Source organism: Lonchura striata, chromosome 18, assembly GCF_046129695.1.
Source record: "Lonchura striata isolate bLonStr1 chromosome 18, bLonStr1.mat, whole genome shotgun sequence".
Taxonomy (NCBI): Eukaryota; Metazoa; Chordata; class Aves; order Passeriformes; family Estrildidae; genus Lonchura; species Lonchura striata.
Window position 1 is genome coordinate 4,543,117 of NC_134620.1, and position 25,859 is coordinate 4,568,975.

Consider the following 25,859-nt stretch of genomic DNA (forward strand, 5'->3'; position numbering starts at 1 on the left):
CGCCCTCCGCGCCGAGGATGCTGCCCGGGGGCTCGCGGCGGGCGCTGCGCGCTGTGCTGCTGCTGGGCTCGCTGCTGCTGGGGGCCGCCCGCGGCGCCGAGGGTGAGTGCCACCCGGCTTTGTGGGGGACAAAGGCCGGTCTCGGCAGGGGGAACACCCCCGTGGGGAAGGCGGGGGCCGTGCTGGGGAGCTGCTCGGAGCGGCGGGGGCTGCTCGGGCCGCCCGCGAGGCTCGGCTCGTCTCTCCGCAGAATGCCTCCGCGGCAACGGCGCGTCCTACCGCGGCAGCCGGCGAGTGGCCACCGGCGGCGCCCCGTGCCTCAACTGGCTGACGGTGCGGAGCGGCCCCGGCGCCGCGCTCCCGGCAGGTGGGTCCGGGGCCGGGGGAAGGCGGGGGGGGCTCTCGGGGGAGCGGGGGGTGCCGCGGCCGCGCTGACGGCCCCGCTGCTCCCTAGCAGTCGATGAGGACCACAACAGCTGCAGGAACCCGGACGGTGACGCCGCGCCCTGGTGCTACATCCAAGGCGCTACCGGGATCCCCGAGCGGCGATCCTGCGACATCGCCCAGTGCTCAGGTAAGAGCGGCCGCCGCCGGCTCCCCTCTTTTCCTGCCCACCCTGGCCTGGCCCCTACGGCTGGGGTCTGGGTTTGTCACCAGGGTGGGTCCCTCCGGCGCACAAACAACCCCGGACTACGCCAGCACCTCCCTCGGAAACACCGCGTACCCAGGGCTCCCCTCCAGCCGCCGCCTGTGCGTGCACATCTGCCTCCCAGCTATGCCGTGCTCCGCCCCTAGAGCTTTGCCATTAGTGCCAGAAAAGGCCTGTGAAAAGCCCCCACTCCCCCACAATTCGCTTATCACCATAGCGCTCTCTAGCTGTGTTGCAAAAGGCTGAGGTCTGGACATCTAGGAACTGCTGAGCTGTGGGTAGACTGTTGCTGTGGGGCATGTTATGGCTGACTAAAGAAGCTTCTTGCTGTTAAAGGATTGCCAGTGGGAATATGAGTACGGGGTGCAGGGGAAGAATGTGGAAAAAATGAGAACTAGAAGGGAGGACGGTAAGAAATGGAAAGACTGGATTCCTCCTTGATAGTCACAGTGAGAAAGAGTTTGCCAAAAGAACTGTAGTGGAAGCCTGTTTCAGGGAGAGGAGGTGTCAGTGTTGACTGACATCAGAGTAACCACTTGGGGTTTTTTGAACTGTTTACTACTTTCTGAGCCCTACAAGATTTACTCGCACCACTGCCCCTTGAGACTGCTATCCTTGCATCTAAATACATTTCCCACACACATACACCCTCCCCTTTTTTTCACTTTGCTCTTTTTTTGCTGCTTTTCCCTAAAGATGAAGCAAAAAAATGTTCTGCTGCCAAGATCCTTACTCAAAACATTCTTGCAGCTTTAGGATCAGAAGAGCTACCTGACCTTTCAGCCATTTTCGTATTTAATAGGTTTCTTATTTTTGCATCTCAGAGGGGGCACCTTTTCATGGTCCAACAGTTCACTTTAGTTCAGTTGCCCTGGCTGACCCTATGTGAATTTACTGTGCAGTACCCCTGATTTCCTGTCTCTGACTCCCTTCTGTACTTCCATTTCACATTCCACTGAAGACTCAAAATGGCTGCAGATAGAAAGTCCACATGAAGTAATTGCCTGCTGTGGGGGGAGAGGCAGGTGGAGTGAGTTTTCAGGTGTAGATGCATACTGTGAATAGCATTTCCAAAAAGGAGGGGGTTTTGTGTAGAAAAGGTAATAGATACCTACTTTACACTGTCACCACAGCTTTTACAGTGCTACAGCTTCCACTTAAACTGTGGCATGAAAGAAGGAGCTACCTTGAAAATCTTTCAATGCTGTTGATGAAAAAGAGCAGATAAAAAACAGGGCTGGGAAGGAACCTGTATCCTTGGGTGCCATTTCTGGGCCTTGACTGAGGAAGGAACTTGTCCTTAGTCAGTGGCTGTGCTGCCTGAGAGCTGCTCTGACTTAGCCTGTCCAGTGGTGTCCCAGACTATTAGTTTGGTACCCACTGCAAACAGGGACCAGGGAAGAATATCCCCAGGTTGGTTTCATACCAGCTGAAGTCTCCTGTCAAACTTTCCTGTGTCAGGAAGATTGAGGTAGAAGAAAGATAAATAGGCTCCTGGGAGATGGGATGGAGATTCTCATAATCTTGTTCAGCATGATTGAAGCTGCAGCCTGTATGTTGATCTATACACTAAATGAAGTCATTGTGTATCTTCTGGACTCATGCCCTGAACCTGGGTCTCATTCTGCAGTCTGACTTCTTTCATCTGTGCTGGTTTCTTGGGCTCTTTAGTTAAATAGGTTCATGTCAAAGGAAAGTGTGGGGAGGAGTACATTTCTGGTCTACTTTGGTAGGATTTCTGGCAACAACTTAAGGGGGAGCAACTTAAGGGGAAAAGTGTTTTTCAGTGTGCTTTGAAGGCAGTTCAGTGATAGCAGTCTAGAGCTGTCCCACTCTCAAGACACGTTGTTTTGGAGTACTCATAAGTGAATGGTATGTTGTATATATATTTTTTTTTCTCCTCTCAGCAGATGCTACAGCTACCACAGCCCCAGTCCCTACAGCAGAAGTTGGTACTTCCCAGGAGGATGAGCAGGTGTTTGAACCAGCTGATACCTTGCCCTCCCGGAGCGAGGCAGCCGCGGTGCAGCCCGTCATCGGCATCAGTCAGAGAGTACAGATGAACTCCAGAGAAAAAAAGGACTTAGGGATACTAGGTACAAACCCGGGATGCTGTGATAGATCCATTCCTGTAATTCTGGCAGGTTCTGAAAACAACAGAGGTTCTGAAAACAACATTATAGCTGATCTGCTGCCTCATAATTTTGGCTCTTTTTTTTTCCCTTTCCACAGGTTATGTGCTGGGGCTGATCATGATGGTGATAATCATTGCCATCGGGGCTGGCATTGTCTTGGGATACATCTATAAGAGGTGAGTGGCTGTTCTTTGTTCAGAAGCTGCTGAATATAGAGCAGGAATGTCTGAGCACCTGCAGACCCAACCAGATCCCAAGGGAACAGGACAGAAGTGTATGATTATGGCACATTGAGCAAGTTGGTTTGCCACACTGAGGAAAGAACTACTGAAGAATTAACTCTGTTCTTCTCCATGCCCCTATTATTGTGATGTTCTATTTCACTTAAAGTTTCAAATTGCCCTCTTTGATATTTGGGTTTTGTGTGTGCATGTGCACCTTGATGTGTTTTTTTCAGATGTATCCAGGGGAGCAGGATTTTGTCAGAACTGGAAAGAGCAGATCCCAGGTGCCCTCACAGGAAGTTTATTTTATTCAGAAAAAGAACAATTCTTCCAGCAGGCCACCTGTTCCCCTAACTTCTCTATCTTTAGAAGAAAAACAATTGACAATCTTTTTTGCTACTAATGCATTTTATCCTATGAAGCTAACTGTCAGGTAGTACTTTTTTTTTTTTTTTGGTTCAAGTTCATTTTTAGCAAAGCTCCTGTATACTTTTAAGGCCAATTTTGATATCTACTTCAGTTACTCTTTTTCAGCCACTTTATTGTGTTGGACAGAAATGTTTCTGTAGCTCAGCAGAGTTTGAGGGTAGTGGCAGTAACAAGCTGCTTAGTCAAAGAGAGAGGGCAGGATTAACAAATAGCAGTGATTGTCACTGCAGCAAGCAAAGGCCCAGGCTCCCTCCTCTGGGAGGGTTTGTTCTATGTTTTGGCTGTTTGACAACAGTCTGACACAACCAAGCAGAAGGAACCCTTTTCCCAAGCTGGGACATGTCCTTATGTAAGTGTTTATAATAAATGCTGACAGAAAAAAAGCAGAGGGAGGAGTGTTACATAAGGGGCAAAACAGAGCACTGCTTGTCGAGGAATCTGATTTGAGGTGTCACTTCAGCGATTGCTGTCTTGTGTGCTGGCAGGAACAGCAGCCACTGCTGCACACTTGTAGGCAGCTTTGAAAAGCAGCCAAAATGCCAACAGGAAACCCCAGCAGCTCTGCCTGCTTGAGATCATGAGCCTCAGGAGGAACGAGTGGTGCCTGTCCCACCTCTCTCCTGTTCTTGGTGGGAGGAAGCAATAGACCAGTGTTGGGCTTTGTCCAAAGGCAGCTTTGCTTCTCCAGTCGCAGAGAGCTCACAGCAGGGATGTACAGCAGGTTTACTGTCTCCTTCCTTGCCTTGATCTCAAAATTGCATGTACAAGCCGGCAGGTTTGGGTAGTAGGTGTGGTGAGAAACCTTTAATGGGTTTAGTAGTTTTTGGTATACATAGTTTTTCTGAAGACAACATGCTATTAATGCCAAATCCATTTTTATAGCAAGGCAGTTCTTCCACAGCGCAAATTACTGAGGTGTTCCTTCACTTAGCAACAGGCTGGAGACTAAGGTAGGTTTGAGGAGCTGGTTGTGGCAATAAGCTGTTAGAGCTGCAGTGGCAGAAAGCAGGGCCAGCTCTGAAGTCAGCTTTAATACTTTCTGGACAGCTTAATTTGCTGAAACAAAAGGCAGAAGCTGTCACCAGCTCTAGTATTTGTTTCAGATGAAGCAGGTTACAGCAGCTCTATTCCACAGCAGTGGCCTCTGCACTGTCTCACTTCTCCCCTGGGCCTGAACCAGGCTGTGCTGTGGGACTGAAAAGGATAAGGAAACACATGGCAGCTCTGTGGTTTGAAGGATGGGCCTGGCTGTACAGTCATTTATCAGCAGCAATGTCAGTGAATAAGCCAGTTTGAGGGAGGGACAGACTTCACTTGGCTGCTTGTTTTTCAAAGATGCCCAGCTGTTGTCCTCTGCTTACAGTAGGGAATATTTCTGGCCCTTTGTATGCAGCTGAAACCACTGTTTATCTTAAAGAGCAGAGTCCCTTTTTCTCTACTCCATCAGCTTTACTGAGACTCTCCATCCAAGCAGCAGCCCTCACCCCATGTATGTGTTTTGGTTTTTATTGTAATGCAGGGGGAAAGACCTGAAGGAGAAGCACGAGCAGAAGGTTTATGAGCGTGAAATGCAGCGCATCACGCTGCCCCTGTCAGCGTTCAGCAACCCCACCTGCGAGCTCGTGGATGAGAACACCATTGTGGTGCACACCAACCAGACGCCTGTGGAGGACACGCGGGATGGCAGCGGCCCCCTCATGGGGCAGGCGGGGACTCCTGGTGCCTGAGCAGCTCAGGCAGGAGCGCTACAGGCTGAGCAAAGCCTCCAGCTTCCCACTGTGAGTGCAGGGGTTGCGTGTGTTCATTTCTATTTTGTTTTCTTTTTGATGAACGCCGGATGAAGGTGATGCAGAGGAGCAGAGCAATGGGCTATTCATCATCTGTTCGAGGGGCACCGTTCAGTGCATGACCAGCTGGGGACTGGTGTGGTGGACCCTGCTGCTTCCTCCCACCTATCTCCATGGTGTGCCAAGGAGCTGGGGGGGATGATGGGCCAGGCTTAAAACTGGCCACAGATCCTGTAGCCTGGAGTGTGGTCGTGGCTTCCTCTTTCTATGTTCTTTTCCTATTTAATGGTGTGCACTGTTAATTAAGTTTCAGCCTGGAACCTCAGGAGAGAACAGTACTGCAGGGACTGAGGGGAGCTTCATGTCAGATTTAGCTAGATAATTACACTCTGATTATAGTTCCTGCCTTTTTGCTTTAGTGGCTGAGAGCTGGAATCACTGTCTAGAATCCTGCTACTGGATCAGGCTTTTTTCCAAGGAAGAGCTTATTTGAGGGATATCTTTGGCCAGAAGTAGAATGTTTAGCCCCAGTGCACTCCTCAAGCTCTTGACAAATCCAGGTCTTCCAGGGCTGAGGCCACTTCTCCATTCCCTGTGGTGCTACATGCATAGCCAGTTGTAGGTGTCCAGGGGGGTCTGTCTGTGCCTCCTGCTCATTTACACAGTTCAGGAAAGTCAGGGTGAGTGGTAGGTAGTTGTGGAGTGATGAAAACAAATTGCCCTTCAGTTACTTATAGCAGGTTAATCACTGAGGATACATAACATCCTCTTTTGAATTCCCTAGGCTTCCTACAGAGCCAGTGCTGGACAGAGTGGCCAAGCTGTGGAGGTCACCCTGGTCACAGTGCAGCAGTTGTGGCTCTAAGGGCAGAACAGGGCAGCTGTTTTGTAAGATACTGAAGTTCTGGTGTGGCTCCTGGCACAGCCTGTCACACACTCAGCTTATGCAGCAAGACTACTTACTTACAGAGCCTGGTCCTATTAGAGAGGTTTTGTAACAACTTTTATTAGCATTTCAGGGGGTTTGGAAGGGATGGTTGCTGCAGTGTCTGCCTAATGGCATCAAGGCAAGGCCAGTTCAGGGAAACATCTGTCCCCGCTTCAGGGGATTCAAGCCATTCAAGTAAGTTTTCTAGCCATCTGCTTTATAGCTGTGGGCCTAACAGGGAGCAGCACTTGGCAGCAGGGGTTTTAGTGTTAACGTTTGGTTCAGAAAAGGGAAATATTTTATTTTTAAATGCCTTTGAATACCATTTCTTTGTAAAATGTTTTAAATACCTCATTATGAGAAGGTGCAGACTGTGCTACCTTGTATTAAAGCTTAAAAGAAGAATGCTCTGTATAATTATGTGGACTGTGGCTCATCTGTGCATTCCTCCTGCCAGAGCAGCATCCTTTGCCTTCTTTCAGACTTTGAATTGAGGAGAAGGGAAGGTGCCACTTCAGTTTTGCCAGGCCCAAAAGTAAATCCCTACAAGCAGTGCCTTCATGCACCAGCACTGACAGGGGCATGGAGTTTGTCTCCCTGCTGCCAGCATTTGCTCTTGGACTGGGACACTTCCTGAAAAGCAGTTGTTGGGGTGTGAGCTGTGGGTGACTCAGCAGGCTGGCCCATGGGAACAGACTCTTGGTTACAGCCCCTTCCTGCACTGACTTGGGTCAGTTCTGCTTTGGTGCTGCTCCATCCCTTGAGAAGTACAATGGAGACAGGGCACAGCAGGTTACAAGAGGTACCAACAGAGGCAGTATTTCTGTTCAGTTGTTGCCTTAACAAAAGTCCCCTGAACTACATATTTCAGAATAAGATGTTTCCAAGAACAGGTTGTATTTTTATCCCTGGATTAGAAAAGGAAAATGGAGAGGCTCCATGATCTGCTGACTCCTGTCCACCCTTAAAACCAACCAGCGAATGAACAGGACTTAACTTGTTCCCTTTCCCTCACTCCAGGTAAATAATCCTACAGAGCACTGCACTGTGCTTCTGCAGTTTTGTGAATGTGGCAAAGTTCACTGACTCAAAAAAGGGTGTTATCATCTGGGCAGTTTTGGTGTTGCCATTTTGTGACTACAATAGAAACCTGAGAAAGTTACGGCTTCCGGCTTTATTTAACACAGAGACCACAAAATCTTGTTCTCAATAGCATATGGTTACTGCTTTTTAATTTAGTTAGAACGTGGAGCTGTGCAAATCACAGTTCATGAAACCCACCCACACATCACCCAGGACTCTCCCTTCAGGGATCCCCTCACAAACCAGCCTGGGAGGGGGAATGAAAGGGCAAATCCTATTAACAATCCTGGATCCACTGGACCCAGATTAGAGAGGCTCCTGCCTGACGTACAGCACAGGGAGTCCCCAGTGTTTCTAAAACACCACTACACAGACTAAAAACACCCCCCTTGCATACCTGATGTCAGGTGATGCATGGTCCCATGTTATTTTACATAATACTTTAAACTCATGGGTAGGGGAGGAAACCAAAGTAACAGCAAAGACTAACACCCATTCCCCACCCCATGCTGAAAGGAGGAGGAAGGAAAAAGGAGCACACTAAAAATCCAGTTAAACCATGATGTTTGTGAGACTTAGAGCAGAACTTGATTCAGCTTGTTGTTCAGCTCTACCTACCATGTGAGCTACTGCAGCAGTAGCTTCCTTCCTTCCTTCTCCCACCAAGGGAGGAAGAAGAGAAGTACAGGAAGAAAATACAGCCCTACCCACCTCCCAATGGCTCCAAGCCCTTTTTTTTTCCCCCCCTCCAGAGCAGGGAATGACCCTGAGGAAAATTTCTGTTTGGAGAATCAGCTCAGGTGCTACAGCAGTAGCTGCAAGAAGGACCTTCAAAGGGAACAACTTGCACAATCTGCAGGAAAGGATGAGGTAGTGGCAACTGAATTATTAGTTCTCCAGCTGCCACTCCAGAGAGGATGGAACATTCTCCAGCACTTTTCTATTAATGACAAGTCCATCCTTTAATTAACCTTGGGCAAGTCCCCTTTTCCCATTGTCCATGCCCAAGGTCTGAGCCACTTCAAACCTTTGGCTTTCTGACAAGCACCTTCTGCCTCCATTTCTGTCACCTCACATCCACAGGTCAAGAGCTCAAACACTCAGGAATGTCCACACCCAGTGCCTAGTGCAGAACTACACATTCAGGTTCAAATACTTTCACCTAGGTTAAGGTTTTGGGCAGGCAAGTTCACTGCAGGTGCAGGGTCTGAAAATGCTCCAGTGGCTCATTTGCTGCCTGCCTCATTTGCCATCAGGAGGGGCAAGCAGAGCTCAGTCTTAGTGTTTCTAGGCAGGCTTTTGGAGGTATTCAGAGACACAGAAGGAATAAAAGCCCACAAAACCAAAACAACAATTCATATGTGTTTCCCCAGAGACATTTTTCAGGAGAGCTGCCCAATTCCTGGGGCTTTTTACTCCTTCTGCTGATGTGTGTCAGAGGCCAAAATCTCAGTGGATTGTTCTGGGAAACACATGGAAATACATACATGTGCTGTCCTGGTGAGACATGTTGCTAGATATCCAATTTCCCCAGCTTTCTGGGCAGGGCAGTCAGTGGGAGAAGCTGTTCCAGAAATACTGGTCCTTACCCAGGAGAGTCTCCTATAGCAATTCCCTCCCTGGCAGACAGGCCAAGTTGGCTTCACAGCTTGCAGCCAAGTTCTAAGGCACCACAGTAAAGAAGCCTGAAAAGGCCAGAGAAATATTTCTCAAGCCAGAAAAATAGTGTTCAGCGGCTTTCCTAGGTGCAGCTGGCAGGAAACGATCCTTTTTGCTTCTGAAACATGCCAGGAATCCACAGTGAATCAGGATATCCAAGAGGAGGGAAGCTGGATGGGGAGAGAGAGGCAGTGCAGCAGGTGCACAGCGTGGTGCCCCGTTAATGCCCTGGAAGTGGCTGAAGTGCCTCCCTCCCTGATGCTCATCCCAGCTCCAATGGAAGTGGCACAGGCAGCAGGATGAGCAGACTAGGTTGTGTTTTCAGGTAGCTTGTCACGGCTCAGTCCATACTGCACATTCACATTGTGGTCCAGCTCCTCCAGCTCAGATGGAAGGGGGATGGCAAGTTCTCCCAGGTAAAGAGAGAGAGCTTCAAAGGAATCTTCCAGCTTAGAAAAAGGGGGCCTAGAAGCAGCAGTGAGGAAACATTATTAGCAAAAAGGAAGCAGAACAGCATCTGGAAAGGCTAAACTAGTTGTCCATCCAGGTCCCTGTACCATGTACAGAGTGGTGAACATGATTTCCTGCCCATTCAGATTTCAAGACCACAAAGCACTCATCTGTCTGGGCTACCCATTTTTATAGCCAGTGAGTGACCAGGGAGGTCTGGCTCTCTGGAGCCTACTTGGCAGCAACACTACAAGCCGAAGCTACAAGTTTCATAACTGAAACTGAAACTACAAGTTTCATAACTGAAATCAAATGCAGTATTTACCTTACTGTCAAAGTCTGCTCCTACTGTTTGTACCTGAGAAATCTTGAACAATCATTCCCTCTTTACTCTGACTTTGAATTGTTTCAGACATCTCCACCATACAGCAGTCTCTCTCCCAGACTGTTGACTCTGAAGCCTCTCACTCATGGAAGCCTTTGAGCATTCCCATAGATGGCTGGAGCTGCCCTCTGTGCAGAGCAGTCCTTCCACTATGGGTACACAGACACATCCTGCAGGCTTCCAAAGAGGAGTCCTCCAGACCCCAAACCTACCTGCTCTCTGGTTCCAGTCTGCAGCAAATAGCAGCCAGAGGGAAAAAGGCTGGAGGACAATCAGCAGGAACAAACTTCTCCCAGAACAGCTTGACATTAAGGCCAAAATCCAGTGTGCGTGGGAGACAATCTGGGTCAGCATAAACCTGGCCTATGATCTAGGGAAAGTGAGAGAAGCACTTAAGTACTGCAACAGTTTCAGAGTGTTAACAAACTCTCTGCATCAGGCAGGGGCTCCTTCAAAGTATTATGGTGAATATTAAACAACAGAAACACTGTTCTTCCTTTCCAATGAAGCCACTTGCTCATGTCAGTATGTGCAGCAAACTTCACTGGAAACTTTTTCAAGACCTGGCAACATGTCCATGGCCGTGGAGGAAGTCCCAGATGCCTTCTCCTTCTGCCCAGGGCCTCTCTGCCAGAAGACACAGCATGATGGGCCCCTCCAAGGGAGCTCCACAGTGAGGATGATGCAGTCTCTCCTGATTGCAGGTAATTAAGGCAACCTGCATCACCATCCCATCCCTCCCCTTTCTAACCATCTTACCACACCGTCAGCAAAGCCCCTCAGTACAGACCCTGTCCTAAACAATGATGAGAAGCCAACAGCACCTCTAATTCTGAATTGTTCTGCCACTGACAGATTCAACCCCCACCACAGCCAGAGGCTGGGTCGGACAAGAACAACCATAACTGGCACCCAGGAGGCTGCAGGTAAAAGAGAGCCAGTAAAGAGCTGGGTGGGCAGGGGAGCCCTGCCCCAGCATTGCCCCAGTGCTCACCACCTCCAGCACAAGTGTAGGAGGGAAGGAGCCCAGAGCAGAGAGCTGTGGGGTGATCTGGACACAGAAGGTCAACACAAACTTTCACATGGACAGAGTATTAGGTTTAAAGCCTCACTGGGTATCATAGAAGGGGTGTTATTTATAACCACCCAGGCTTTTCTATGCCAGTAACTCAGCATGACAGCTACATCCTGTAACTAGACAGAAAACACCCATTATGTATTTTGGCAGGTTTATTTCCTTATCTAAGTGTTTAATTTTAGTTTTGTTTTTTTTTTTATCATAATTTTCGTGGCAAAGAGAATGTTCATATGCTACTACCCTTTTATTTGTCTTTTTTTCTAAATGTAACAATTGTTTTATTCCCACATACAGATTTTTCAAGTTCCTAACTCTATCACTCACAGCCACAACATTCTCTGAGAGGAGGGCCCAGTGTAAACAGAGCTCCAGATGAGGCCAAAGATTTATGCACAGTCATTTTCTTTGTCCCATTTATCCAAACACTGAAAATGAAACTGTGCTGGCATCCCCTGGTGTTCCTGCAACTGCTGTGTAACACATAACAGCCTGCCATTAATCTGTATTTCCACAGTCATACATACCTTTTAAACTGAAAATACCTTGCAGCTTTCAAGTGCTGCTTTTTGTTCTGCAGATAGAAAAGCCTGATATAACAGTGAGACTCTGCATTGGCTCAGAAATAAACTAAGCCAACAGACTTCAGGGTGCAAGCTTCATTAATCTACCTGCAAAGAGGTTTTTGTTTCCACTTTTTTGAAGTGAAGTGCCATCCCCAGTGGAGGCCCTGAATTTGCTGAGATTATGCAGCTGATTGTTCTTTTAATGAGGCAGAAAAAAAAAGCATCACAGCTCTAGGGAATACATCTACTTTCAAACAGATAGCAGGTTCAGTCAGAACTTGATGACTTTTGCACAGCTTCTCTCAGTCCAGGAAGAAACTGGGACCAGAAAACTACAAGACAGTTATCTTACTTGAGGAAACAGAGGCAGGGTAAGCTTGTTCTCCCAGTCTAATTCACTAATAATGTGCTGTTAGGTCAGAGGCTGCACACTCAGGTGCAGAGATCTGGGTGATACCATGTGTACACAGAGATGGGGACATTAAAGATGCTGTGTAATATCCTTGTCTTACCTCGCAGAGAACAATCCCAAATGAAAAAATGTCCACCATCTCATCGTAGCTCTGTCCTGTAGGAAACATGAGACATTCAGCTCTGTAAAGAGAGAGCTCCCCATCCAGCTATTTCAGGAACTGCCAGTACCAAGCTTAACTAAGGCTATTCCCTGGAGAGCCCTAAAACAGGAGACAAAGCAAGGCTTAAACCTGAGCAGGGTCGGTCACCCCAAGATCTGTATATACCAACTGGATTACACTGCCATTACAGATTTTAAGCACGCTTCTCTCTTGTACTGGGGAATTACAGGACAACACTGTATCAGATCTGAGCAAATGCTAAGGATAACTATGGAAAGCTTCTGCCCATTTCCATTGATTGCTGTTCTTGTGCCTCTACAGAGCATGGAGCCAGTGCTCAGCTTCCCCAGCAGCCAGTGAGTCCTGGCTGCAGTGACTGCAGAGATAATAAATTACACACCGGCAGCACTTTGATCCTGGGAAAACTGGCAGGCTCCAGCATGCCATGCTCTGCTTACAGACACACCCCTCCAACCAGTAGCTGGTAAGCAGCCTTGCTTTCAGAGCTGATGTCAGACTATGCTTTTGCTGTTCTCTTGACAAAAGCCAGGACTGAGACAAACTTAGAGAAGCAGCCTCAGCCTTTGTTATGGCTGGAGACCTTGAGGAAAGGCAAACAGAACCACACACAAGAAAGCAACATAGAGAACTGAGCTGGAGGAGAGGAGCCCAGTCTTCCCTTCCCCAGTAGGCTGTGCTGGACAGTGTGATATCCCAGCCAGCCAAACTGTTCAACCTGGTGACAGAGCAATTTTATCCACTGTGTTTCACTCATCTCAACTCCTGCGGGGGCAGCTTTTTCTCTAAGGGTCACAGCTCAACCTTAATGAATGCAACTGAGGGTTGCATGTCAAAACCCAGATTTCCCTGCACTTGGACAACTCCCACCTGAATCCTGAGCCTTCAGCAAACCTGGCAGCACATAGCCTCTCTCTAGATCTATGCAACAGCACACATAAACCTCATCCCAGAATGTAATGATTCCTTGTTTCAAGGGACAGTTCCAAAGTATGACGCTGTAACAGAAATTGGTCTTGGGTTCAGTTTTATCTCAGGCCTCTTTTGTCTTTTATTTTATTTGGATTGCCCTCCTGAAGAATCCTGTTGTCAAGCCAGAAACATTACCTGGGCTGGTACAAAGGCTTACCAGGGCAGACACTGCAGGACTGCAGCTATGGCCTCTCTGTGTATAGAAAAGCCTCCACATTAGCAGCTCTAAAACCACAGGCTCAAAAAGGTTTAGTTGTTACCGGGCACAGAAACTTTCAGTAATCCTGTCATCTCTGTACCTTGTCACAGGCTGTCTCCTTGCCTGCTCCCTGCTGCTGGACTCTTACCATTCAGCATCTCTGGGGCCATCCAGTACGGGTTCCCAACCACCGTGTAGCGCTTCTTCCTGTCGCTCTTGCGCAGCGTCCGTTTCTTGGCAGACGGCTTCTCCAAAGTTGGCTTTTTCCTTTCCTCCACAATCAGCCGGGACAGACCAAAGTCAGCCACCACCACTGTCTTATCCTGCACGGGGAATTTAGTACAAGCCACTGGTTACTCTCAGCCCCTTTCAGGAGCAAAGAGGCTGCAATTCCTCTTCACTACCAACTATAGTCTAAGGACAGCTATCCAGGTTTCCTGCAGCCACATGAGCACAGCAAGATGTCCAGTGTCAGAGACCCAATTCATGATCCAAATTTGTCACTTGCTCCCTTCATGATCTTATTTCCTGTGTGGTTGCTAGCACTTATCCCATCAATCTGGCTACACTTGCCAGGGGAAACCTGGACCTTTCCTTTTAGATCTTTCTCTTTTATCTGGTCAGGAATTAACTTGGACTTTCATCCTGGGTTGTCTGAAGCCAAGTGAAAAATGGTCAGCTTGAGGGAATGAAACTACACAAAAATCTTGTGACCCAGCTTTTAAAAAAATGAGAGAAGACACATGTGGATACACCTACACACTTGTCTGAATCCTGAGTGCCAATAAAAGGTAATGGAGTGGTTAAAAGAACAGAAACAGCTGCAGAGAACATTTCATAGTTGAGATAAAGAACAGAGCTGTACTAACTCTCAGCAGGTGACTCTTATAGGAGCTGCTACCAGAGGAAGGGTGGTAATAGAACAGAACACAGAAACAGTGAAAGCTAGATCAGTCTGGAAAGTTCTGTGTGAGAATAAAGCTCCTTTGCTTAGGGCACAAAGCCTCTCTGAAATCAGTTCCACCCTGACAAAAGAGGGAACATCATGTGGAGAAAACCAAGGGAGGAAGATGCCAAGGAGAGGAGCAGCATGCGGTGGGAACTGAGGTGTAACTCACCAGCTTGATCAGGCAATTGTGTGAATTCAGGTCTCTGTGAATGATGCACATGGAGTGCAAATAAGCCTGGAGCAGAAGGAGAGAATCTGGTGTTAGGAGTTCCCAGTTGAGCATTTACAGACTCAATAAACCAATTCCAGTATCAGGCAGCATCCACAGCCCCTCATACACCACCCTCCTGAAGGCACTAACCCTGACCCTAGAGTCTGCTCAGTCCAACTCACCATTCCAGAGGCAATCCCTTTGGCAAAGCTGACCTTCTGCTGCCAGGGGAATGGGTCCTGAAAGACAAATCCTCAATGGTCAGGGACCATCTTACCAGCCAGCTGGTGACAGCAGTTCCTTCACAGCAGAGACCCTTACAGCACTCAGAGACACACAATACAGCCCCAGAAAGAAGAGGCTTCCTGCCTCAAGCTCACCCACAGCTACAAAGCAGCTTTACTACACAGCTCCAAAGAAGACTAGTAATGAGTACATGAGGCTGATACAACCATCAGCACAGCCAGGCTCACTGAGTACATGTCTCCCAGGTGTCCATACTCACTGCATTGCGGAGGAAGTCCTTCAGTGTGCCCCCCTCAATGTACTCAGTGAGGAGATTCAGCTTCTTGTCCTTGTACAGCACACCAATGAACTTCAGCACATTGGGGTGGTCCAGGCTGCGCATCACCTTCACCTGCAAGCAGAGACATCCCACCCCAAAAAGTGAATGGAACATGTCCTGACAGATCTGTTCTATGGAGAAAAGCACTCCAGTGCTCAAAGTCCTGTCCAGGGATCACAGAGAACACTCAAACCCCAAGCTTAAAGTAGTCAATTAACTGTTGCCTCTTCATTTTCATGCTGTGCAATTAACCTGATTTTAGTATTTAAGGGGAGCACCCTTGAGTTTGGCTAGCATTTCAGAGGGTGTAACTCTCCAAAGCAGCTATTGGGTCTCTGTGTGTTAGGGCCACAACAAGCAGTGTCAGGTGTTTAGGGAGCTGCCTTTAAGCTAAATACGACTTTGAAAAACACAATAGGCAGCCACCAAGAAAATAGTTTTGCTTAAATACAGCATGAGTCTTAAATATCTTACAGATATTGGCCCTCATCCTTTGTACTTATGCACAAGGCTCAAGGGATAAATCCTTTATGTACTGCACAGCTCAATTTGCTTCTGACTGAAGCTGCTCTTATCACTGAAAAATTAATGAACTGGAGCTGAAGCAATCTCTATTGCCCAGTGTGAGTCACACTTCACTGCAGCAATCATTCAGCCCATGTCAGCTTTTCCCCATGCAATGTCTCCCTCCTCAGCACCTTCACTCCTGCCAGGTTGCTGGCAGGATCTCTTTCTGGAGAAGATGGGAGAGTTCTACCACACTACTGGCTCAGAAGCTGTTTGAAATCCTGCTCCTACCTCTGTTAAGAAAGTCTTCTGTGTTTCCTCATCACAGCGAATCAGCTCCTTCATCACCATCACCTTTCCTGTTGCTTTGTGAGTCACCTGGTGGAAACAAAACCCACAACTACAGGCAAGGTTCAAGAATACACAGCTCCAATGCTCCTGCAACTTCTGAAGAAGTGTAGCATTGCCCTCCATCCAGAGAAGAAGAGAGATGGGAGGAAATTCAGAGATCTGCTGAGAACCATGTGAAACTTCTCCTTTCAGAATTCACCAAAGATGCCTTATGTGAAACAGAAACTACCTAAAGCTGACAGAGGATCATGCCAAGACCCAGAGCTGAGGGCTCCAGATTGGGTAGCACAGGGCTGAGTGTGCACACAGGCTGCCAAAGCCTCCACACTGGTGCATGCCTCCAAGTTCCCTTATGGAACAGATTTATCCAGCGGGATGCTCACATTTTGTACACAGCCTTTACTAACTGCATTCTTTGTCAGCAAAATAATCAACGTTCACTTGCATCAGAAACCAAACCAAACCAAACAACCCAAAACTGCATTATAAATGCTTTGGCTTTATGGGGAATCTGAATCTCATCCACATGCAAGTGGAACTGGAGTGCACACAGGCTGTTCAGTTAAGGCAGGAAGCAGTTAATTTTACCTTGCTCCTTTGGAGCAGTGTGTCTCAACATGCAAGGAATGTCCTAGAACAGTGGAAAACACAAAGAAATCCATCATAATAATAAGGTAATAAATTTCCTGGCTCTTGACATGGAAAGCATTTCCAGTTCCTCAAGAACTGTTTGCCTGTCTCCAACTAGTTCCTGGCATTTGGATGTATTATGGAGGTTTTTTGTAACCAGCTCAGGCTTGCTTGCATTGGGTGCAGGAGTGAATAGGAAGGGTCCAAATTCCTATGAGCACATTTTCCTGGAAATCCTCTCCTCTTTGTTTGCTTAACTTGGAGAACTCTGGCTCCCTAAGATCTGCAGCAAACTAAACAACCACCTTGCCTCTCTGATCAGAAGAGAATTATGTGACCAGATACAGTACTTGACATCCAGTCAATCTGAAGCCTAAGAAAAATGTCACTTTTTTGTTTTAAAGGTAGGAGGCATAATAGGCCTTTACAAAACCTCTAGAACTAAAATCCAGAACACATGACCCAGTTACAGTATTTTGGAAGCTTATGAGTTCTTGCAAACACTGTGACACACCAGTTCTGTTTGGAGCCATGGACATAACAAAGCTGACACGGGTGGAATGTGAGTGCATGGAATAACACAACAGAAGCAAGAGTACAATATTCTTCTGCTCCTGTCTGAAATCAAGCATCCATACACAAGTAATGAGCCAGGGAACACTGCATGTTTCAGCCAGGGACATCTAATATCCAGTGATAAAGGGAAGTGAAGAGACAAAGGCAAGACTAAGTGGAATTCTTAAGCTAACATACCAGCAAAACTAAAACAAGTGTCACATGAAACTCCATGGGGGCAAATTTAACTCCCAGAGCATGCACCAGAACAGGATAGCCATGGGGCAATTTGAGCAGAAAAGAAATGCCTTTGTGCCAGTAATTGCTGGGACACAGACGACAAAAGCATGCAACAGAGCAAAGGTTTTACTTACCTGCACCTGATATTTCTCTATGAGCAGAGAAGAAGAGAAATATGCTCATTAGTATGAATCAAGCATTGTTTGTAGAGCTGCCTTATCACCTCCCATGGAAGCGTGAGATGAACATGGTGGCTGGACACCTCAAGTTTATACCAGTGTAAGGGGAGGAGTCCCATCCCATGGTGAGTGCAGTCTGAGTACTGAGGAACTCACAGGACCTTAACAAGACAGAGGAAGTTGTCCCTGATGCTGTCAGGAATGTTGGGATAGAACTGCTGGAGTACCCTCAGTCAAGATCAGAGAGCTTAAATGCAAGAGAATGATTGAGATTAGGACTGTGAGAGTCATGCCAAGAACTTGACCACTACCCCCACACAAGCCATTTAGGCTGTGCCAGGGGTTCAGACATGATCACTACATCAGCCTGGCAAACCCCTGAACATGCCACACTAAGGGTGGGTAAGAAATGCTGGGGGGCTGAATGTACATCATATGAAAGATGCTCATAAGAGAGTGTGGCCTGTTCCCTGTTTTCCCCACCTCACCCAGGAGCCCGCTGTGACAGGCACTCTGGAGTGCTAAATCTGACTTGTGAGATGAACATGTATGGCCAAGGTTGACATTCAAAGGGGACAAAGTCAAAGCCAGCTGCAGTCAGACACACTCATGATCAGGGAAAGAAACAGAAATGGATCTCAGAGCAAACCGGGGAAGATCCAAGACTGATCACTACCGGCAAGGCAAAGCCACTGAGACTGTGGTGAAGGATGCCAAGCCAGGGAGACATTGCTGTACTCAAAGTAATTGATGAAAGTCTGAGGACCTCCCTCACCTTGATTGCTTGTCCAAAAAATCCTTTTCCTAGAACTTCACCATGAATCAGGTCACAGGGCCGGAAGATTTGCTGGGAGCAGCTGGAAGAGGAGCGCAGGGATTCAGAACGACTGATGTCACGGCTCAGAAGGAGCGGCTCCTTTGGAGAGCTGGGGCCAGGAGACTTAGAAATGCTGTTACTTCTCCTGGAAAACAAGGATGACAGGAAGATCAGGGAAGCTGCTGAGTAACCTTTGGTCCAGCATATCCCATCATTTACTGCTAAGGGACCAGTTTCTAATGTGCTCCAATGCTTTTACTATCTCCAAAACCAGGTGCTCTCCCAGCACTGTGGAAACACTATGAATCCAGAGCAGCTTCCAAGTTAGAGCTGCCTAATAACAACAACAACAAGAAGCTCTCCTGCACTGGCAGTTTGAGGTGGACTTCTGAGAACAGGGGGAGGAAGCTGTGAAGACACATCACTTACTATCTCTAAAAAGACTAAATGAGCACCTGAGTGGTCCACTCTTAGAAAGACTTTTTCCCAAGCCCCAGATCTCAGCCAAATTCCCCTTCCCCAGATTCATCCCCAGTCATCTGAGGCTGGTAAAAACCTGACCTTCACATTTACTGACTCTGAAACACAGTAGCTTTTCTCTGTTAACAGTAGAGTTCCTTATCTTTATTAAGGAACATTTGTCATCCTGAAAGGGAATGGAGAGAGAGTGTAACAGAATCCAAAGCTCTCCACGATTTCTCCACTGGTTTATACCACGGCTCACATCCGACACAAGCCATGTCCCCACAGTCATTGCCATCACAAGGCCAAAGCTGCCCAGCCAGGGAGCACAGTGCAAAGGCAGGGCAGGTCAGAGTGCTTCCACGTCTTTACCTGAGGGAGCGCCGCCGCAGCGTTCCTTCCAGGTTCTCCTTGATGTCCAGGGGGGAGAGGGAGCGTGGGGACATGGGTGTCTTCATGTGGTTGGGAAGACGGGAGTCCAGGCGAAGCCTGTCCAAGCGCTGCGACACAGGGTCGTGCTCTATCAGCAGCTGAAGGGTCTGGCTTGTCTTGCGAATCAATTCCTCCACCTGAAATCAAACCAAAGGGCAGGATAGCAGCAGGCAGGAGGAATGCAAACTACAGGAGGCAAAGGAGGCACAGGGAATGCCCCTCAGGAATCAGAGGAGAGAGTCCAGTGAGATCATTCCATAGTTGTGGTTTAGTTGTGTGCACCACAACTGCCTATCAGACAAATCAGACTGGCAACACAGAAGTTCCTTATGCTTTCCAATACTTCTTTCTGGTCAGCTACAAGTAACCTATATAAAAAAGATGTGGACAGGCTGGAGAGGGTCCAGAGAGGGGCCACAAAGATGACTGAAGTGCTGTGAAGCTGCCACGTGAGGAAAGGCTGAGGGAAGTGGGTGTGTTCAGCCTTGAGAAGGTTTAGGGGAGACCATATCACCATGTTCCAGTATTTAAAGAGTGGCTACAAAGAAGATGAAGACTCCCTTTTCACAAGGAGTTACATGGAAGATACAAGGGGTACCGGGTACAAAATAATCCTGGAAAGATTCCAGGTAGACACAAAGACATTTTTTTACAAAAAACAATCAGCTCTTGGAATAATCTCCCCAGCAAAGTGGTGGATTCCCCAACACTGGACACATTTATGTTTTAGCTGGACATAGTGCTCTAGATAGTGCTTTTGTCAAGAAAGATTGCACTAGATGATCCTTGAGGTGCTTTCCAGTCTGGTATTTTATGACTCTATTAAATACTTTTCTTTCTCTGAGAAGCGTTCAAAAACTACACAAGTTTCCACCTTGAACAGCACTGCAAAAAACAGCTTTGCAAAAGCTACATGGAGATTTATCTTAGAGATGCCTTGTGCTCTTCATGTTCTCTTTAGTGCCAACAGTAAATAAACCCCTTGGGAAGTGCAGGTAATGGTGCCCCCCTTACACTCTTGCAGCATCACCTGATATCTGTAGAAAGTATCTACCTGTAAATAAAGACAGCAAATAGGTTTTTTTTTTGCAATGGAAAATGTCCCTAGGATCAGCTGGGCCCTTGTGTGTTAGCCTGTAAAAGGATCAGAACTGTGCACTTTACCAGCAGGACATGGGAAATTCTTCACAGCCTCTCTGTCACAGCCCTAGACTTTTCTTATTACCTCCCTTCACATTTGAACGCCACAAAATTAGGACTGAATCCTAACTGCATTTCCATCTGTTACATTTTCCACTCCAGCTGGAAGGCAAAGCTTGCCTTCATGTTTATTCCTCCTGTCAGCACGAGTACTAGTGATGTACACACACAGTATGTAAGGTGGGAGAACAGTGTCAGGGAAGAGAAAAGATGTAGGAAGGCAGAGAAGGAGGCTTCAGAATAGAGCTCTACCCACCTCCTCCACCTGTAATGTCCGAATAGGAGCTCCATTGATCTCCAGGATCCGATCTGCAGGGTGGATGGCGTTTCGGACATCTGGGCTGATGTGCATCCTGTTAACTCTGAATATGGGAATTACAGTCTGTGTGAAATCAGTTTAGCCAAAATTATCAAAAATATTCTCCCCTTCATATTTGTATTTTGAAATAAACCAGTGCTAATCTACCAACACAGGGAGCTACCATTATATCAGGTGCTTAGGTCTGAGCTGGTTTGGAGAGAGCTCTTCATATCACCAGTGTAAAATTTTAGTCCAAACGTTTTGCATTGACTGAAGGAGACAGCACTGAGAGATACAATTATCAGTTGTCACAAGACTGAAATGAAGGCCAAACACAAATGACTATTAGTCAACCTACGTCCCTGTAATGCCAAGATTCCCTCAGGACAACAGTGCTGCAGGACTTTTACCAGCTCCCTCTGCACGGACATGTATTGCACAAAACCTGGTCATACTCACTCTTTGACCTGGACACCAGTGGCATAGCTGGAGCAGCCACCTTCAACAGACACAGAGAACCCCCTCTTGCCATCTGTGGCTGCTGGCATGGAGATGAGGGTCAGTGTATAAGGCAGCTGCTCACGCAGGGACTCGGTGGAGTGTTTTTCTATCATTGGAGTCAGCACAATCTGGTTATGGCATTTTCCACTGGAAGAAGTGAAGAAAATCATTATGTCCCATCCCTCCCTGCCAAACTCACACCTCTGAGTTCTCTCACTGACCACAAGCCATAGTTTTAGTGTTTACACCACTCCTCCCTCCAAGGCCGCTTCCTGGCATTCCTCAGAGTAGCATTTGGCTGAACCACTCTGAGCCAGCTGAACACGGCTTACACCCAGCAGGAAGCAGCTCTGTGGCAAAGTCCATCTCCTCTTACCAGTAGAGAGTGGAATGTTGCACCAGTGCATAAGTGTCCCCATCTTCGATTATCACTTTGCAGCTCATACAAGCAAAACACTCAGGATGATACTTGTATTCGCCAGCCACCTACAGACAGAAAAGGGAGTAGCTTAGGAGGGCCAAAACCCATCAGCAGATGCAGCTCCTGCTTTCCTCTCCAATTAACCTGTTCACTCACATCTCTAAGGCAAGTGGCTGTTTTTTCCTGAAGAGTTATATTAGTCCATTCTGTCTTTCCTGAACCCCATCCATGGCACCTTGTTTGCAGAACTCCAAAACAAACACATCAATGCTCTAAGCAAAGCTTGTGTCCCAGGAACCTCTGCTGTATTTGGCAGTTGCTCAACTATCAAAAATAGTTGACAGTCTGCTGCAGACTACTAAACAAGGTATTAAACCTTCCTGTTCAGTTGCTCTTGGCAAGATAATTAATGTTACGCCTGAATTAATAAAGCTGAAAGGGCTTTTTTTTTGGCAGACAGGCAGTGCACAAATTCAGATATTTAACCAGCTAGCTGACTGAAAAAAAAGCACAAACTGAGACAAAAAATACCTTTAAAGAATATTTTAATTAATTGGTCTATTTTTCTATTTCCCTTACGTGAACTTCCTTTAGTGATATTATTAAGCAAAGACTTTTGCAGGCAATGAGAAATTGTTTGCACATTTCTCAGTATTTCCTTTTGAGGTAGCAATCATATTACTGAGTACCATCCTGCTTTTTATTTAGGCTCTAGAAAAATAATGGTTTTGTTTCATTCTTGGCAGTTTTAAAGTTTATATATTTGCAAGGTTGTGGCAGGAGGGAAACATTTAGATGAGCCCATATTGTGCAGGAAGAGTTCAATGCATCAAAGCAGTCGGGGCTAACACTGCTTCAGGACATTGTCAGCCTGAAAAAGCACTCTGGCCACAGCCAAGGTGGGACTTGGATGGCAACTTTCCCACAGCCAGAACCTGCTGCTCACCCTGAGCCGAGAGCTTGGGCTCCACAGTGCAGTGCAAAATCACCCCTGGAGACACTGAGGCACTGTGCTACAGAAACTGAGCAGATGTCCCCTGAATCACCTTTGTGCTTCTCAGGTCTGTACTTTTCAGCACTTGATTTGTTCATGTGCTTCAGATCCTCACATCTCCCTCCTTTAACAGCTACCCCCATTCAAAATTAATTTTTATCTAGAAGATGCACACACAAGCTCCATTTCTAATCTTTGATTAGAGATAAGAGTAACATGGAGATTATTACCCTCAGTTTATTTGGTTATCTGAATACCTAAAATAACTCACAACTAAATTTGAGGAGATGAAGGCAGGCATGTTCTGCCTCCAGGCAGGAGTCCTTCAAAGTCCTTACCATCACAGGTCCAGTCATCAGCAAAGAGCAGCCATGGCAAGATTCCCCAAACTTCCCCCAGTAGTCTTTGTGACAGTACAGCTTCCCATCTTTCTCATAGTACCAGTTAGTGAGGGGATCCTGGCATTCAGAGCACCTTGAAGGAAACAAAAGAACAAAGTTCCAGTTGGCAGCAAGTCATAAATCAACAGTCCTTTCCTGCATGGAGAACACAAATATTCAGCAGCAGCTCACCACCAGGTAGGTCTGCCAGTTACAGATGTACTAAATGTACTAAACCCTTCCACTTGCCAGTGCTCTTTGAACTGAAAATTTGCACCAAACCCAAGGTCTGTAAGGAGAGGTGGATTCAACCACTACAAAGAAAAAGAAGCTTCCAAATTTTAAAACAAAGCCCACACATTGAAACCCACATTTATAAATTTTGCTCCTCTGCTTTCTCCCTCTTTCTGGATGCAAGTTTCCAGCTGCAGAGCTGCCCAGCACAGCAAGAGCTCTGCTCTGTTTCTGCTTAGTGTTTCTATAGCATCACCCTTATGCCAGGGCACCTGCCTCCTCAGTTCAGGAAGCAGGACTGAGAAGCAGCATCCACTTCCCTTTGAAATGCAAAGCTAGATTTGCACCAACCTATCTGGAAAGTTTTTCTGTTGTTCTGTAGGAAGGCCTCTCCCAAAAGGTAAACTGCAGCATTCTGCAGTTGAGGGAGAGTTTTCAAAGCAGTTCATCCCCTGAGCTCTATATACTTACTGCATCCACCAATTAACTGTGATTAAAGTCCACCTCTCCCTTCTGCTGATCACAGTGTATGAGAAAATAAACACCACAAACAACCCACAAAAAAAAACCCTAAATAAAACTAATTCTCTGATTTCATGAACAGAATCCTCAAATCCTTCACATATCTGTCAGCCTCTATTTCAACAAGAAACCATTATTAATCATCTATCTACATCCTTCCAAAAAAAAAAAAAAAGTTTGCTGAATACAAAATAATCCTGCCTCAGCAAGATGCATTGGGCAAGGGAGTTCAGCAGCATTGAGGTGTGACTTACTGGAGAGATAAGGCACAGACAGGAGTTGCATCAGTAAGGATTATTCCATTAGCCCTGGGCAGCATGTTCTCAGACTTTAAAAGGAAAATAAGTCTGGCACTGGCCATTTCTGAGTGCAGAATCCAGGTTAGTCACCAATAACCGGTTCAAAGAAACACTTCGAGGATCAATCCTGTCATCTGTCTCAGTTACTGCACTAGGGGGGAAGCACTGCAGTGGGATGGGGGTTTAGGTGGGTGTCCCTCCAGGCAGCTGGTCTCCCTCAGCACTCACTGTGCTGGGGTCTGCTGGTGGCACTGGAGGAGCACATGCTCCCAGGGCTAAGATGAGAGCTACAGTTGACTTCACCTCTCACGAGCTTCCTAAAAGCTCATTTGTGCCAAAGACATTCTTTGTAGACTCCAGCAGTTTGCAATGAGCAGGATGATCTGTGAGGCTGGTCATGCTCCAAGAGAGCACAAAGATATTTGCTCCATCTCAAGAGACTGCAAAGCAACAAGGTAAAGCTGCTTGTAAGCAGCCTTTGGCTGTAGGGAAAAACACACCTCATGTAGTGCTGCACCCTCCCCTCAGAAAGATTGCTCTTTAAGATGTATTTGGCTTCTACAATGTTTGTTCTCCCAGCTGAGGAGCATCAGATCCTGTTCCCCCTCCAAGGGATGGGAAAGAACTCTGGCACATGCAACAGGCCCTGCCAATTTTGTGAGAAGCAGAGGGAACAGTAATTTAAGATTGCTTTACATGGTACGTACATCACTTGAGCCCCAGCCTGGAGGCACTGTCATGGTTACACCCTGCTCCTGGTATGCAAGAGACCCAGAAGGCATCCCAGTGCCTTCAACCACTGGCCTTTGGCTTCCATTTGCAGTAAATACTCCATGCTGAATGAGCAAATAGGTGAGTGGGAGGGAAAAAAGAGCAAGTGGAGACTAACAGCAAAGATTTCTATCATTTTGTGGCAGGAACATCTGGCTCAGCATGGGCAAATGGGATCCCTCAGACTTATCCAACTCCTCCATGCATGCCTGTACCAGTGTGTGCTCCACGAGTGATTACATCTTCAAACAGGGAGCTGTGACCAGACCTGCACTTGGGATGCAGACAGCAGTGCTGGAGACTGCTTCACCAGGATTTCAGGACTTGTTCTGAAAGTCTGTGTTCTCTCCACACAGGTGGGTCACTGATTTGTTTTTAAGCACATCACCTTCCCTTTCCTCACCCCTCTTAAAATTCACCTTCAATCCCTTCCTTTTTCTCCCCAAGTAAATGTAAAATTTCTGCAAAAGCAATACAAACTGCCATTCTGTTTAGGTGAGCTCCACAGAATCATGTGCATTTGCCTTCCCTTGACCCCTCCTCTAGTACTAAATTTTTTGGTTCAACCTTACAGCACTTAGTTAAGTTTGCTTCCATCCGGAAATAAGCGCTGGTATCTAATTTGGAACACACCTATAGCAAAATGAAGGTGAGGAGGTGGAGCCAGCAAACAGTCAGTTCTCTGCTATGTAATTAAACAAATCTGGGCAGGACAAGTTTGCAGCTTAAGGCCCAGTGCCCCACCCTGGGCAATGAGGCAACAGGAACGGAGCAAGCAGCCCTGGAGAGGCTGGATGCTGGAATGGGTCTAACTGACTGCTTGGTTAATCCCTGCCAGGAACAGGACATGGCTGCAGCCCATGCTGCCAAGCAGCACCTTTGTCACTTATAAAATGACATTCTGTAACCTCAAAAAGGCTTGGGAGGTGTGGGAAACTGGCTGACAGCACACAGGTATGGCTTCAATGCTTTTTGTTATTCACCAAATGATAAAAGCAGCACATGATTGTTCCACAAGGCTCTCATTGAAGAGATATGTCAGAATTTTATCCCAGAAGATACAAGAGTTGCCATTTCTTCCTCTCCCGCCTCACTGGGGCTGTGCCCTTGCACCAAGGTTCACATCAGCTGAGACAGGAATGCAATTAACTGCTACAAATATTAAGGAAGCTAACCTTTGCCAGTCACCGCAACCAAAAGGAGT

At 47.1% G+C, this 25,859-nt stretch overlaps 2 protein-coding genes across 7 annotated transcripts in view; one reads left to right on the forward strand and one right to left on the reverse strand.

Moving 5' to 3' along the window:
• Positions 1–25,238, forward strand: PIK3IP1 (phosphoinositide-3-kinase interacting protein 1). Of its 5 annotated transcripts, XR_013340922.1 has the most exons (7): positions 1–102; positions 251–367; positions 455–574; positions 2,557–2,745; positions 2,882–2,960; positions 4,957–5,215; positions 24,802–25,238. XR_013340922.1 is itself a non-coding variant. In XM_077787135.1 (6 exons), the coding sequence occupies exons 1-6, from the start codon at positions 18–20 to the stop codon at positions 5,162–5,164; spliced, it is 798 nt and encodes a 265-aa protein (XP_077643261.1). In that variant the 5' UTR covers positions 1–17; the 3' UTR covers positions 5,165–6,569. The 5 variants fall into 5 exon arrangements, 4 of the variants coding, with proteins under 4 accessions (XP_077643261.1, XP_021405655.1, XP_077643262.1 ...); XM_077787135.1 differs by lacking the exon at positions 24,802–25,238 and having other exon boundaries at positions 4,957–6,569; XM_021549980.3 differs by lacking the exon at positions 24,802–25,238 and having other exon boundaries at positions 2,560–2,745; positions 4,957–6,569.
• The window catches only part of LIMK2 (LIM domain kinase 2), a 30,633-nt gene continuing 12,080 nt past the window's right edge, over positions 7,307–25,859 (reverse strand). For both annotated transcript variants that reach the window (XM_021549978.2, XM_021549979.1), the window contains 14 exons: positions 22,788–22,923; positions 21,411–21,520; positions 20,993–21,181; positions 20,489–20,594; positions 18,973–19,169; positions 18,097–18,283; positions 15,658–15,744; positions 14,800–14,931; positions 14,477–14,533; positions 14,253–14,318; positions 13,283–13,457; positions 11,883–11,938; positions 9,942–10,099; positions 7,307–9,359 (listed from right to left, as the gene is read on the reverse strand). In XM_021549978.2, the coding sequence (XP_021405653.1) occupies positions 9,203–9,359; positions 9,942–10,099; positions 11,883–11,938; positions 13,283–13,457; positions 14,253–14,318; positions 14,477–14,533; positions 14,800–14,931; positions 15,658–15,744; positions 18,097–18,283; positions 18,973–19,169; positions 20,489–20,594; positions 20,993–21,181; positions 21,411–21,520; positions 22,788–22,923 (1,813 nt within the window). In that variant the 3' untranslated portion in view covers positions 7,307–9,202. The remainder of the gene's footprint in view (positions 9,360–9,941; positions 10,100–11,882; positions 11,939–13,282; positions 13,458–14,252; positions 14,319–14,476; positions 14,534–14,799; positions 14,932–15,657; positions 15,745–18,096; positions 18,284–18,972; positions 19,170–20,488; positions 20,595–20,992; positions 21,182–21,410; positions 21,521–22,787; positions 22,924–25,859) is intronic.

Excerpts from the sequence above, each read along its gene's own strand:
- PIK3IP1 (XM_077787135.1), top strand. The coding sequence starts at position 18 with ATGCTGCCCGGGGGCTCGCGGCGGGCGCTGCGCGCTGTGCTGCTGCTG. Across the intron at positions 575-2,556 it reads CGACATCGCCCAGTGCTCAG|CAGATGCTACAGCTACCACA; the intron begins GTAAGAGCGGCC and ends TTCTCCTCTCAG. Across the intron at positions 2,746-2,881 it reads AAAGGACTTAGGGATACTAG|GTTATGTGCTGGGGCTGATC; the intron begins GTACAAACCCGG and ends CCCTTTCCACAG.